We start from the raw sequence: 14,139 nt of genomic DNA, 5'->3' as shown, positions 1-14,139 counted from the left end.
GCAGAGTGTGGCTGGAATCAAACAAGACCCCAGCAGCAGTCACCCTGCCAGGTTTTGTATGTCAGGCTGACAAAAGCACAGCAAGGCTCCGAGGGAGCAAGCAGAAGCTGTATGCTCATGCAAGTCATGAGGTGAAAAACGTTAACTTTGAGGATATTCAATCACCAAAACTGCTTTAATAAGGATGCTTCCAAATTCACAGTGAGAGAACCTTAACCTGAGGCTGGCTTCCTAAAATAGATGCTTTAGCACAAGTACAGGCTTGACGTAAGGCACTCTGTCCTTCATCATGTAACACATCCCAACAATGCAGTCCAAAGCTTTCTGCTGATTTTATAAAGCATGAGTCTATCAAATGTTCTGGCTGAAGTAAATTGGTTTGTCCTGTGCTCATCTCTGGGTCATTGCTTCAAAGAGGATCCTCTATGACTCAAGGTGCCTCAGCACGCTCACACAAACAACTTCTGCCCTTGCACTGTATAGCTCGAACCCTGGAAATGTCCTCTCAGAGCACAGAAAGCAGTTCCTGCATCCCCCACTCCATTCTCTTCCTCTTTGCATAGTGAACCAGCTATTGCAACTCCACATCTATCTGCAATGGCTCTCCACACCCTCCTTCTATTTGTTCACCTTCCTCTGTCTTGCAGAAAAACTAGGCTGTGGATTCTGCCCCTACAACGTGCCCTACACTTCACCAGCTGCTTGCATGTTTAGGACCCTACTGCTGCCATTCATCTTGGCTGTGGGTTCTTCAACAGACAGCACGTGTCACTGTGCCTGCTAGCAGTGCTTGCAGTGCTACTGAACACAACAGAACTGGGAGAGTTGCCCTTTCCCAGCATACAGCTGCTAATGGAGATGGTAACGTCCTCTTTTCTCTGTCTTACCTAGGGCACATATATGAGGGGATGGAAATGACTCTGCTGCACACTGCTATAAGGCCTCAAGTGCAAGATGTGCTCATCTAATGCACTTGATTACAATGGCAGGATGTGGAAAGATGACAAAAGGTAGGTAGATGAGACCTAGCACAGCATGGTTGCAGTATCACCCTGCCATAGATGCAAGCATGGGAAGGGCTGGATGCAGCACACAGTGGAAGGGGTGGGGATGGGCCTGGCTTTACCTTCCTTATCAACTCGGAAGCCAAATTCATCGTAGCGGAACTCTGGCTGCTCAATGGATTCTTCTTTCTGGGAAATACAAGGAAGGACAGCAGACACTTTCATCAGTTTAGCACTGAGCAACTGAACAGAAACATGGGTATTATCCCACTCCACCACTGTCTGCACTGTGCTGAGTCCTTTTATATTAATGCCACCCACCCTAATTTCAAGCTGGGGAGATGCTGCATGCCATTCCCACTTTGATTTCTCTATGGAAGTTGTGAAGCCCTGCCTGCACACTTGCACAGATTTTCCCATCAATCCTTTCTAAAACATCATGTCAGGATCAGAACTCTGCTGCTGATGTGAGCTCTCCTCCTGGACACACCCACCCCTCAGGCAAAGAGGTCTCTACTCCCCGCAGCTCTAATCCACTGCAGCCCTCTGTTACCTCTGCACACACTGCAGATTCAGCTACCTGCACTGCTCCACCTTCTGCCTGTTGCTTTCAGATTTCCTCTGCAAGACAGCAGGCAAACCCAGGATTTGCACCTCTGAAGCAAGCCCAAATTACAGGACAAAGGAAATTAAAGTACATGACCTAAATCTCAACTTTCCTCAATTGTGTTCATGGCTTCCATTGAGGGATACACACTGGAGGTTACAACCAGGATTTTTTTAATGAGTAAAAACCTACAGATACCACATCCCCTTTCCTGCAAGACCACTTGTGCCTCCTGTGGGATGTCTCACGAACAGTGCACTCAGGCAGCACCCATGAAGCATGCTTCTACCACAGCCCCCCCAAAAAAGCCCTTTAATCTGCTTCACTGGGTGCAACTCCTTTCAGCAAACACTGCGGGTAAGTTATGAAATCCCATGGCTGCTTCCTTCCTTCCTGCTCTGTCCACCTGGTCACAAGTCTAGAGGCCAGTCTTTCCTGCCATGCACAAGCCATCCAGAGTAGCCTGATGGTGACAGAGACTCCCTGAGGGTGTCAATGTTTTCACAGTGGAGCAATAGTTGCAAAACAGCAGGGCAATAATCCACTCGAGTCTCTTTGTGCTCTGCAAGACCCTCTTGCAAGAGCCAGGACACAACCACAAAGCACATTACGTAGTAAACAAGCATCCACAACCAAACCACTGGAGTCAGAGTGCACCTCTCCCTCCTTTTCCCTGGGGCTTTCAGAGACCACCAGAAACTACCAAAGTCCCTTTACTTTCTGTGCATATCCAGAGAACACCTGCTCCCTGCCCCACACCGTACCTGTGTGTATTTTGCCAGGATCTCCTGAGGCCAAATGCTGGGAGTGAGTGCTGAGAAGGGACCCCCAGCAGAGGGAGTGTGATGGCCTGAACAGAAAAGAGGTCAACATACAGCAGTGAGAACCAGGAAGAAGTGCCTTGGAAGACACACTCAAATATAGACTGTTCATCAAGAGAAGGACTCTCTCAGCAGTTTGTCACTACTGCCACTCTAGAAACTGACACTGCTTCCACCTCACCAAGGAAGTAAACAATTTCAGATGGCTTTGTCCCTTACCATCATGCAAAAGAAGCAGAAAAGCCAAACCCCTCTGAAAAAGAGACTTTTAGGGAAGAGAAAGTTCCATGGCATAATGTAAACTTTCTTCTGCTTGGAAAAGCTGTCTGGTCAGTGCCAAGCCAGGGGAATGGTTACAAAAATAATTAATGACCTCAGCACCTGCAGCACTCCAGAGTGCTCCGGAACTTTTTCATCCAGGCACAAAAATGAGACATCTGAGCCCTTAGCAAGAAGCTTCCTTTGCTGCAGAAGGACTGGGGTATTTCTGCAAGGTTGTCAGACCATGCATAAAGAGCTGCAGCAATGAAAGCACACCTATCATCATGGTCTTTTGAGTTCAAGCCTCAGGTAGTGTCCCACTGAACAGCTTCTTTTGCAGTAATAGCAGAAGTCAAGTTCTGCAACTGAAGCAGACAAGGGCGTGCCAGGCCTTCTGCTGCACATGTCAGTGACAAAATGGGTTACTGGGCTTTGAAGTGGAGTCCTCCTTGGGGTTACCTACCCTGAAATAACCAGCTGGACTGGGATGGAAGATGTACACAAGTATATGGGGTGGGAGAGTGAGCCACTGTCAAAGGGACATGCTGGAGGAGACCTAGTTTTAGCAAAGCTTGTATCTCAGTGGCTCACAGCCTACCTCCAGTAATTCTTCTGCCTGCCTTAGTGACACCATTTTACAGCAAAAATAATAAATCTCTCAGTTCATAAGTAAGCCTCCTATTTTGGGGCAAGTCTTGGGAAGAGAACAGAACCAAGCAGATCTCATCACAAATGGGGAAGGGAGACTGCATCTCCTTCCTCCTTTGTGTCCAATGGCTGAAGCAGCTTCTGCAGGCTTCAGCGCAGAGTTAAATAAAGAACTGAGGTCACCCTGAGTGAAAATGCAGCTGGGCTATAGAAAGTGGGACAGACTTTTCTCCTTCAATTTGACCAGACAGCATGGCTCTTGGAATCAGCAACTGTCTTTTACTAAGGTGCAGCTGAAGAAAGAACAAGCAAACAAGCAAGAGGCCGTGTCCCGTTTTTAATGTTCACCTGACATTGCGCTCAGTAAGGTTGAGTAGCAGAGGCTGCCAGCAGGTCCAGAGAGGCTCTTCTCAGAGGGCAGAGGTTGCTATCCTGTTACAAAAAGGAAAAAAAAAAAAAGAAAAATTAGTGATGAGAGAATTCAATCAGCATCCAAGAACATGGTGGGGGACAGACAACCCCCTCATGCACAACTTCTCCACAGGAAAATGATATCCTTGAGTGTTCCACGGCAAAATTAATTTCCAGAGGCTGGAATTTCCTCTTGGTTTCATACCCACCCATCAGCTAGAAAGAGCACACTGTCATATCCCAAATTCCTTGTGACAGTGACAGCATTGCTGAGTGAAATAATGTCAAAAATCAAGTCAGCTTCCATCACCCTTTCCATCCCATACTGAGAGGTTCATATTTCACAGAACCATAGAATTGTTAGTATTGGAAAAGGCCTCCAGGATCGAGTCCAACCATAAACCTCAAACCATGACCAAACCATGCCACTAAGCACCACATCTATATGCTTTTAAAAAATACCTCCAGGGATGGTGACTCCTCCAACTTCTCTGTGTAGTCTGTTTGTATTTAGTCATGAAAACACACTATCCATCATTCTTTGAATACACTGCTCATGGAGAAGGGAACAGAACAGTGAAAAGGGCATAAGGCGGGGAAACAGTAGATTCAAAATAAGCCTGAGACAGATTTTAGGGATAGCATTACAAGAGCAAAAGGTTGTGGAATACATCTCCCTGAAGGGAGCTGGGAAAGTTTCTGACAAGGATTTTCAGTGGTGAACTAGACTAGGATGTGCACAACATGCAGTGGAGTACCTCTGCAACGAGCCAGGCTCCTCTACACTAAATCTGGTGATCAAGCTCAGATGATGAAACAGCCCACCTAGCCCCCTAGCCTCCCTCCTTAGTTTCCTGACATCAGTTCACAGCAGATTTTTATAGGGGTTTTCCAAGACAACAGTGGAACACTTCAGGAATCAGAAAGAAGTATTTTAGATTTTCAGATCAACCTTATAACTCCATGGGTTGGAGAGAACAAGAGCCACCTCTACCAAAAGGATAAAGCCAGTGCTGGATGTATGCATCAGTCACTCTCCTTTACTTGGGAAAGATCTGGGAGAAACTCACATTGTTACATCTGGGATGGGTTTTCCAGCTTCCCCTTTTCAGTAAAACTACTTGTGACTGCAAATCACTAAAAGGAACCCCAGGGATTCATCTGGCAGGCCCTGTCCAAGTTGTTTATAGTGCTCAGTAGGACAGGGTTATATTGCCTTCACATCTCAGTGAGCTTTCCAGCAAGCACCTGCAGCCTGGAAGTGGCTGGCTACAGCACTCCAAAAGAAGCAGCTGTGAAACACTGCAAAAGCAGAAAATGCATCTGTCTGGGAACACAAAGGATAAGGCTTCCTCCTCCCAGACTGCAACAGTTGCATGAGAAAGGCTGGCAGGGCCGAACTGACACTGATCTTCTAACACCAACTCTCAGAAGGAAAACAAACCAACCAACCAAATGAGAAACTTCAGCTTTTGTTTCTGAGAAGTAACATAGTGCATGCACTGGCCAGCCACTTACACTTGAGTTCTGGAATCCCTCTTCTTACCCTTCCCATCACTCTATCCCCACTTGTTCTCTCAGAACCAACATTTCCCTCAGGAAATGAAGACACAACAAGGACTACAAAATGAGCACCTGCACACTCATGGCAATGCACACAGCAGGCACATCGAGCAGGTAAATCTGCTAACATCACTTATTTCCCTTCCAGCATCACTCAGTGTATTCTGATTTTACTTCCCCCCCCCCAGGTTATCACTGCTCTGTAACCACAGCTGCTCTGCTCCTGAGACTGCCGTATGTCCTTCTCCTCATCTTCTCTCTCCCTGTTTCAAATTACTTTATCAGGAACACAGTCACTATTGCAGCTCTGTGGTACTTCTGCCATGCTCCTTGTTACCTGGGTTCTGAATCCGTACCCAGGGTCTCAGGCTTGTGAGCAGGGATCCTTCTCGGTCATTATTAACCTTCACAGCACACCCAAACACTGCTGAACCAACCTCCTATGGAGGAGCCAGAGCAGTGTGCTAGGCACATAGAGGACAAAAGATCCCATATCAAGGGAACTAACCACCATGCTTGGGAAGCAGAGCAGGACAGTGCTGAAGTCAGAACTCAGTCCTCATCCCAAGACTGCTGTAGCAAAAGGGAACACCTTCCCTTGTCCACGTCATCACATGCTGGCCTCTTGCCTCTCTGGAGATCACTCCACTGCTGCTGCCTGCCATTAGAGCACTGAACTTGGTGGGCAGGTTTTTCCTGCCCCTGGTTCCCATAGAAACCTTCCTACAAGCAGCCATCTGGGACAGAGCCCAGAGAGAGCAGGAGGCTCACCTTGCTGCTGGCACCAGGGCAGGGTAAAGAGTGTGAATCACACCAAGACAAGGCTCCTGCTGTTACACGATGAGGCAGTGGGCTGGGGCCTGCCCACAGAGCCAGGTGTCTCCAAGAGAAGGTGCTGAGGCTGCTAAACTAGCCCTATAGCCCTTTGCCACCTTCGTCTCTGTCCCACTCCCACTCACTCTTCCTCCAGTAAAGCATAAGAGGAACTGGGAGGAAGGTTTCCTGACACAGCCAGGCACTGCCCAGTGCAAGCCAGGATGAGAAGGAGGATATATGGCATATGGGATTGGTACAGTAAGTACTTGCCTTTGACTGAGTGACTCTCAAACTGAGACAGGAGACAGCAAATAACATAAGGGTCTCCCATGAAGCCTGGGAAACTGCATGCATGAAATTGCTACAGCTAACTTAGCTGACACTTAGCAGACACTTCTGGAATGAGCAACAGCAAGGGATACAAAGGAAAAGAACATATTAGAGGCAACAAATATTAAAGGCAACTCTCATATGCTCAGAGCTTTGAAATTAAAACCAGTTTCTGCCCATGCATTGAGAAGCATCTCTTACATTGAAAGGTAATTTAGGTTTCCTGTACGAAGGAATTCTGGTCACACAAGAGGTAGCCTTCACACTTTGGAAGAAACAAAATGTTTGTTAAAATGTAAATGGTGTCTGTTCTTTGTGGTTTGACTTGTTGAGCAAAACAAAGGCTGGAAGAGAAGCACACAGTCAGCATCAGATACTGCTACTTGAAACATTCCAGCTGCAACACCTGTGTTAGAGTTGCAAACACACACCATGCAGGATTATATCCAACCAGGTTGTTTTCCAGCAAAGCTATCCTTTAGAAATGGATGTTTGCAAGGGAGAGCTGTGAATTTACTTCCACTTGGCAGTTTCAAGCCTCCTCTGGATGCACCTGCTCTTCCACACAGCTGAGAGATTTCAATCACCTGGCTTCTTACAATCACCAGATAAATCATCTCCTGCTGCCTATGTTTTACTTGCTAGGCCTCTTTTGCCATGTGATGTCCACTGAAGCCTGCTGTGATAGTGCCTGGATATGCTAGGCATGAAGTCACACTGTCCAAAGCCTTTCCTAAAGTAGGATCTTTATTCTGGGACAAAACCTCCTTCCCAGGAGTATTCTTCCCCTGCTGATTTTAGCAAAAACCAAACCAAAACACCAACAAGCTACCAAAAGAAGCAAAAGGAGACATTGTACAAAGCAATGGTTTTTGTATGCTAAAAATATTATAACTGGCAACCATGCAGGAACTGTCAGTGAACACCATCAGAAGTACCAGAACAAGCATGGAATTATTTTCATCCACTATCACAGGAACAGTGTACACAACAGTAAGGCAGCATGTGGAGAAGCTTAATTTGAACACGAAGCAACACTGCACACAGTAAATGCCATCGCCACTTCTGGATTACCAGCTGCTTTCCACTGCTCTCTGTTCTCTTCCTTTATTGAAAAAAGAAAAAGAAAGTATGTTTTGTAAGAGAGAAAAGCAATTGCAAAGCCACTGTACTCTTCCAGACATCATGCACCTAAGTGTGAGCCTCTTCCAGCTCAGCTTTTAAGACCCCGTGGAGACTGCATCCAATTTAACATTTAGACAGATGCTTCTTCTCTCAGAAATCAAACCCTGCACTGCATCAGGAAGTTCATTTCTGTCCTCTTACACTTGGGAAGCTTTGATTTCCTAATCAAAATCCTGATTTGCTCAATGAAATGCACAAGAGGAGCTCTCAGCAGGAAGCCCTTCACCTTCCCTTCCCCCATTAATTTCTCCCTGAGGTCAGGCAAAGGCATATCCTGGAGCTGCAGATGCCATCAGGCCCACAAGTCAATATTTACTTTGTATGTATACAGTCAGAAGAAAATTCCAGCTTCACAAATAAGTGGGTAAGTGAACAAAAAGCACAGCCACACACCTGACCAAGGGGCAGACAAGATGCAGACAATATATGCCACTCACACCCTGACACTTTGGCTTTTGAAGTGATGCAGAACCCCACAAAGACACGGATATGCACCAGCTCTGGTTAAGGAGTCAACGGGGTGCTGGTGAGCTTGGGTCACACCAGGAACTATCTGTTTAAGGCTTACAAACCACAACCAGCCTCACACTCCTTTGGGTGTTGAGCAACTACACCCTACAGTACAAATGCAGGAAGAAGGTGCTCAGGTAGCTTTCATCCTTGAATTCTACCATATGACTTGGAATGAAAAGTTGGTGGACTTCAGCGACCCTCAGACCATTTACTCCTAGCAGAGGAAGTAAATCAGAGATAAACCAAAAGCCTACAGAATTCCTGAAAAGCAGCAATGGTGTGAGGGCCTTGCCAAGCTAGATGGGCAGGCAGGAAGAATGGAGCTGATGGTTACAGAGCATCACTCAGGACTCGCTAACTGGGAACGCAAACTGAGTGCAGGAGCGTGGTGGGGGCAAAGTGCCTCCTCCCTAGTGCCCCAGTGCTATGAGAGCAACATGTAACAGAGACAAAAAACCTAAACTGGAACTCTGTGTCTCCTGCCATGAAGCATCTTGTAGACTCCTGGCCACACTGGAAATGCAATTCTGTGCAGCAGTGTAACTAAAAGGTATTTTCATGCAACAGAGCTTGATCTCTGAGCAGTGTCCAACAAGTCTGCCTGCTGTAATGACAGAGAGCCCCACTGGGGCTGAAGCTGCTGAATAATTTCCAGCTTATACAAAAGGAACATAACAAGTAACTTCCAGTTTGGTATCCATTTCATCTCCATCCTGAAAACAAGGATGTGAAAACACAGAATCCTGTTACCTACTGCTTACACATTGGACAGAGAGGCCACAGATGGACTTCCTGATTGTAGTTCAATGTGTCAAGCTGGCTTCCATAAAACCCACTCCCCATTACCTACTTATGCAGAATGCAAATAGGCTACATGTCAACCTGTATTTTCTTTCCAGAGCTGAACTGCCTTTGATTTATCTAGCTCCAAAGCAGACAGCTGATCCTTTATGCAGTACACAGATTGAAAAGGCTGAAGCTCTTCTAAAATCTGGAGATAACAAAGTCTTCCTCCATGTGGCTCGTGAAAAAAACCAACAAACCCCAAACAAACCAGAACCAAACTTACTCATGGCTCTGCTGACTCCCTGTGTTGCTAACACAAGCTCTTTTAGCCCTGGAAAGCAGAGAGGTTTGTCCTTACACAGCAGACACTTGGTGCCTGCTAAACATGAACTACACTGCTGTGAAGAACCTTTTGTTGCTGTGGAGAACCCCTTGGGATCAAAAGAGGAGGAGTTTCCCCTTTCCTGGTGCTCCCATTATTTGAGTGGTGAGAGGAAATGTGATGGGAATACAGAGTGCTCCTCCCACCTCACACAGGAAGATTACAATAGGACAAGCACTGCAGCAGCAGTTGCTGGTGTTTGTTTTGGTTTGCTTTGCTTGCCTTTTTTTTTCTTTTTAAGCCTGCATTGAATAAGGGTGGGGAAAAAAAAGGCCACGACAGAAATTAGCAAGGTGCCCACTCGTACTGCACAGCAAAAGTCTTCTTGCTTCCAAGACAGAGGGAAGAAAATCAATGCATGCTAAAAGGCAGGTCTGCAATTGCCCTCATCCTCAAGGCTTAGGATGAAGGCGATGCCACGTTAAACACTGCTACACAAACACAACCCAAGGGTTTCTGATCAGTGTCTAAGGGGCCCCAAAGCTTTTCCACGAGTCAGTTTCTGCACAGTAAATGGATGGTGCAGGGCCAGAGCACTTCTGCAGAACTCTACAGGAACTCATTTCCCCCAAACTCTCCAGAAGCAGTTTTTTATGTTTTGGTCCATGAACTTCTGCAAGTTTGCAAACCATTTGTCAGATATCTGTGAAAGGTAATGGCAACTGCCCAGGTTCATTTGCTATACACAAGTCTGAAGGAAAAGGTTTCAGAGATGTAGGGCTGTACCAAGGGAAGAAAGGTTGACAGACACTACTGACAAATATTTAAAGACAGATATTATTATGTCTTCTACATGACATCCTAAGCAGTGACAAGTCATGCCATCCAAGGGTTAACATCACCTCCAGATCCAGCCCCTTAGTCTCACCCACAGTGAAAGTTTGACTCCCAGGCTGGTCTCATCCACTGTTCTCAGTGACAAAGGAACAACAACCTGAAGAACAGATCCTCCCTGACACAGCCTCTGATGGATCTGCAAAGTTTTAGCTGCCAGGGTTTGCCATTCATTTGGTGAGATGAAAGAAAGGCTAGATCCAGGTCACTGTCCTGTAGCTCTGTTATATTACTCTTTGCTCTAGTACTAGCAAACCCCTGTCAGATTCACCAAGCAGAACTCTAAGCAGGTCTCCCTTTGTTTCCAAACCCCAGCTTTTTAAGGGAAGCATATTCCACAGCACTCCAGATTTTTCTCCTTCAGGGTGCTGTTTTTCCAGAACTCAACTTTCTGAAGAGGCTAGTAACACCCAAAACACCTCTCAAGGACTGTTTGCAAAGCTCTTATCCAGCATGTCGTGTTAGACTACTTATGTCTCGCTCCTGCAGAAATTTACAGGCAGAGATAACTTAGAGGAAAACAAAAAAGGCAAAGTATAAAATGGTCATTCATGTTTGTAACATAACAAGCCACTCCCCCTAATGCTTCCTGTTATCAGGAAGATATCACCTCCAGAACAAAAGGGCTGTCATGTTATGGATATTTTCTCTCATCTCTGAGTCATCAGGTACTTCCCAGTCAAGAAATACTACACTGACAGCAGTTCTTGTAGTCCTATTAATACCAATACCTATCTTCTCCTATCTCATAAAACAAGTGTGTTGACATTTCTCCTATGTTTTGTGTGTGTTTGTTTTTCTTAAGCCAGGAACAGAAGTGCTCTCTTCTGGATATAACTTGTTGTACTCCAGTTAAAAAAACAAACTGAGACTTCCTCAGAGGCAAAACAGATGTGGCAGGACACTCCTCTTCCCTACCCACTGCCAACAGTGACACAGCTGACCAGTGAGATTTTCCCCAGCATTCTCTGATCCTTGCCCTGTGCAAGCTTTACACATCTAAAATCTTGACTGTGTGATGAAATGTGGTGTAGAAAGAAACTCAAAGATGTCTGTGTGTTGCTGAGGATACAAACCTGAAGTACCAACACCTCTGCATCTCTTGAGGGACATCTGGGGCACTGTGCTCACAACATACAATGAAGCTATTTGTCTACCTCATCTTACCTGACTGCTGCAGGCTATAGGATAGGATATAGGATCACCAGTGTGATCCAGATCACCACCTAGGACCACCCCTGACTTAGCCAGAAGAGCTGTAGGACCACATACACAAAAATATCAGGTACATTACTTTGAGCACTCTTACTTGGAATAGTTATGATACTCTTTGGGCTTCATTTTTCTAGTTTTCTTTTCTTCTTTTGCTGAAAAGGTTTGTAATTAACAGAAGACAGACATCATCCCAATCATTTCCAAACCAGTTACAACCTCAAGTGCAGCATCACTTGGGAGGGGTCAATACACCAACTCCTTTGTTAAAGCATTCCAAATATGGGAAGCAATTTTGCAGCAAACCAACCAGTTCCCTAAGAACAGGGCTGAGACTGGCAGCTCATCTCATACAGATCCCTTAACCAGTAATCCCTGCTGTTACCATGCCACCTCAGGTAAGAGATGCTGAGTTTTAAAAGCTAAATGTGCTTTGATTATTGCCTGCCTTTTAAGAACATCAAGGTCCTTTAGAACGCTGATATCTGTAAAAGACACCATCCCACAGGAAAGCAAGCAACAGGTTAAAAGCACAGCAAAGAAGGAAAAACTGCATGACACCAGCAAAACCCTCAAAAAGGGAAAATTATTTCAGTAACAGTACTTCACTCACCTCAATGGCTGATGCTAACACTATCAAGGGCACTCCCCCCACAAATATGTCCCTCCTCTCTGCTGCCCCCTTCACCCTTCTTCTGAGGAAGAGTCACTATGAATGACATCTCCCTGAGATGACCAAGATTACACAGTATCAAAACATTATCCTAAACAGGAATTAAGGAAGCTGGCACCTGCTATTTAAACCTGTTAAATACATAATTAATATAAGTTTATATTAACATGATGCAAACAGTCCCCAACCCAACCTCTTTAATTACTTGTCATGCCTCTTGTCACATCCTCCCTTCCCTTCTGACCTTTGTTTCAGCATAGGGAAAGCCACACACACAGAAAACTATTCCAGAAATAGTGAAATACATCTTTATTCCAGGGACTGTTTCTTTCTAGCATGCCACTCCAGACTCTGTAGCAGCTGAAAAACTGCTCTAGAATTCAGATTATCCAGCATGCAACTGTATTCTGACCAGAAAAAAAGCACAGCAGTGCCCCGCTCCTGCTAGGCTGGTAGGTCCTTCCTGAGTGATTCTGAGATCCAGCCTCTCACTTGTGAACATCTACTATTCTTAATCCCAGCAATACCAGAAACAGCAATAAAGAGCATCCATTTCCTCAAAGAAGTCTTTCACTACTTTATTCCCACCACTCCCCCTCCCAAACATCACAGCAAGCCATACAGAGTAACGAAGGCTGTGACACCATGAAGGAGGAAGCTATGACATCACATAAAACCCCCACACCAACATTAAATCTGTCTGCTTAGCACTGAAGTACCTGCCTACATTCAAACATCACTCAAAACATTAGAAAGGAAACCCAGCAGCAACAGGGAAGAATATTTTCCTCAGCCACCCTTACCAGCTCTGTGAAGAGAGAGCAGCTGTCCCGGAGCCCACAGCCACTGCCTGCAAAGTGATTTAAATCCCTGTCACGGCGGTTCTTTCCTGCCTTGAATTTACATCACCAGGTACGAGGAACTCAATCTGCCTCTCAACTTCCTTTTAACATTCACTACAGCTGACAGTCACAGGGCCTGCAGCGTCTCCATGCCCACTGCCTGGAGGACACTGCCATATTTCCATCTGTGTCGTGTCTGCTCCTTCCCCACAGCCAGACAGGAGACAGGCTGTCTCACCCCTGGGGCACCTCCGAGAAGACGCAGGCGTGGAAGGCAGATGAGGCTGGCAGAGCCGGATGGAGACCACCTGAGAGCCAGAGCCACCGAGAAGAGGCAGTTTAAGGGAGAGACAGATTCCGGAGAGCAGGAGGGCGCAGGAGTGGCTGGAGAAGGGAGAGAGCAAAGCCTGGGGGGAAGCGGGGAGCAGGCAGAGCACGCAGAGGGAAAACGTACCCCAGCCTGCCCCAGGGAGCCTGACGAAGAAGCTGTGCACAACATGAGTCACTCGCCGGAGCCCAGACCCTGCGTCAGCGCAGCAGGTGAGCGGCAGCCTGCCCGGGGATGGGGAGGGAGGGGAGCCCTCCCTTTCCCTCACCGCTGCCCCCAAGGGGCCCAGGGAGCGCACCCCTTGCCCCCCCCGGCCCCGGGAACAGGGCCACCCTGCCGGCTTCAGTCCCCCCCCCTCGAGGGGCACCGCAAAGAGTAGGGAGAGAAGGGGTGAGGCGCCGCGGGAGGGGCGCGCGGGGCTTCCCCCAGGTGGCGCGAGCATTAACGAGAAGGAGCGGGGCTGGCAGCCCCGGAGGGCGAGGGGCGGCCCGCCGAGACCTCCTGCCCGCCAGCAGGACACCTTCCCTTCTCCCCACGCCTAGCGCTGCTCGCCAACGCTGGGCCGGCCGCGGCAGCCCCGCAGGCACTCACCTGCTCTCCCCGGCGGTGTCCCCAGCACCGCCTGCCCGCCGCGCTGTCCCCACGGGGCGGGCGCTCGACCCCGACCCGGCGGCCCCCACACGCCGCTCGGGAGGGCGGCGCGGCGCACGCGCGGCAGGCGGGCGGCGGCGCGGGGCGCTGTGGGGGCTGTAGGCCAGAGCCGCCGCGCGGCGGGGAGGGACCTGTCGGCCGCGCGTGGCGAGCAGCGGGCGTGGCTCCCGCAGCCCCCTTCGCACAGAGCAGGCGGCATGAAGCCGTGGAGAGTGCAGGTGGCGGGGTGGGAAGAAGCAGCAGGGAGGGTTGTGCTTAGCCCCTGTACCAGC

At 47.7% G+C, this 14,139-nt stretch overlaps 1 protein-coding gene across 6 annotated transcripts in view; it reads right to left on the bottom strand.

Annotated features, from left to right (window-relative positions):
- Window positions 1-13,905, bottom strand: part of SGSM3 (small G protein signaling modulator 3) — a 30,212-nt gene extending 16,307 nt beyond the window's left edge. The window contains exons 1-7 of one of the 6 annotated variants that reach the window (XM_068142519.1): window positions 13,808-13,900; window positions 13,138-13,196; window positions 12,850-12,896; window positions 4,215-4,302; window positions 3,690-3,773; window positions 2,376-2,461; window positions 1,127-1,193 (exon numbers count right to left, since the gene is read on the bottom strand). In XM_068142519.1, the coding sequence (XP_067998620.1) occupies window positions 1,127-1,193; window positions 2,376-2,461; window positions 3,690-3,696 (160 nt within the window). In that variant the 5' untranslated portion in view covers window positions 3,697-3,773; window positions 4,215-4,302; window positions 12,850-12,896; window positions 13,138-13,196; window positions 13,808-13,900. Of the gene's footprint in view, window positions 1-1,126; window positions 1,194-2,375; window positions 2,462-3,689; window positions 3,774-4,214; window positions 4,303-5,652; window positions 5,708-12,849; window positions 13,197-13,807 lie in introns of those variants that run through there. The other 5 variants (XM_068142517.1, XM_068142520.1, XM_068142516.1 and 2 more) reach the window with 5 other exon arrangements.
- Window positions 13,906-14,139: the final 234 nt, after the last annotated feature.

Source organism: Melanerpes formicivorus, unplaced genomic scaffold (genome assembly GCF_026170545.1).
Source record: "Melanerpes formicivorus ecotype bairdi unplaced genomic scaffold, bMelFor1.0.p_v2 SCAF_8, whole genome shotgun sequence".
In the NCBI taxonomy this organism is placed as follows: domain Eukaryota; kingdom Metazoa; phylum Chordata; class Aves; order Piciformes; family Picidae; genus Melanerpes; species Melanerpes formicivorus.
The sequence above is the reverse complement of the archived record's forward strand: the minus strand, read 5'-3'. Positions and strand labels throughout refer to the sequence as shown.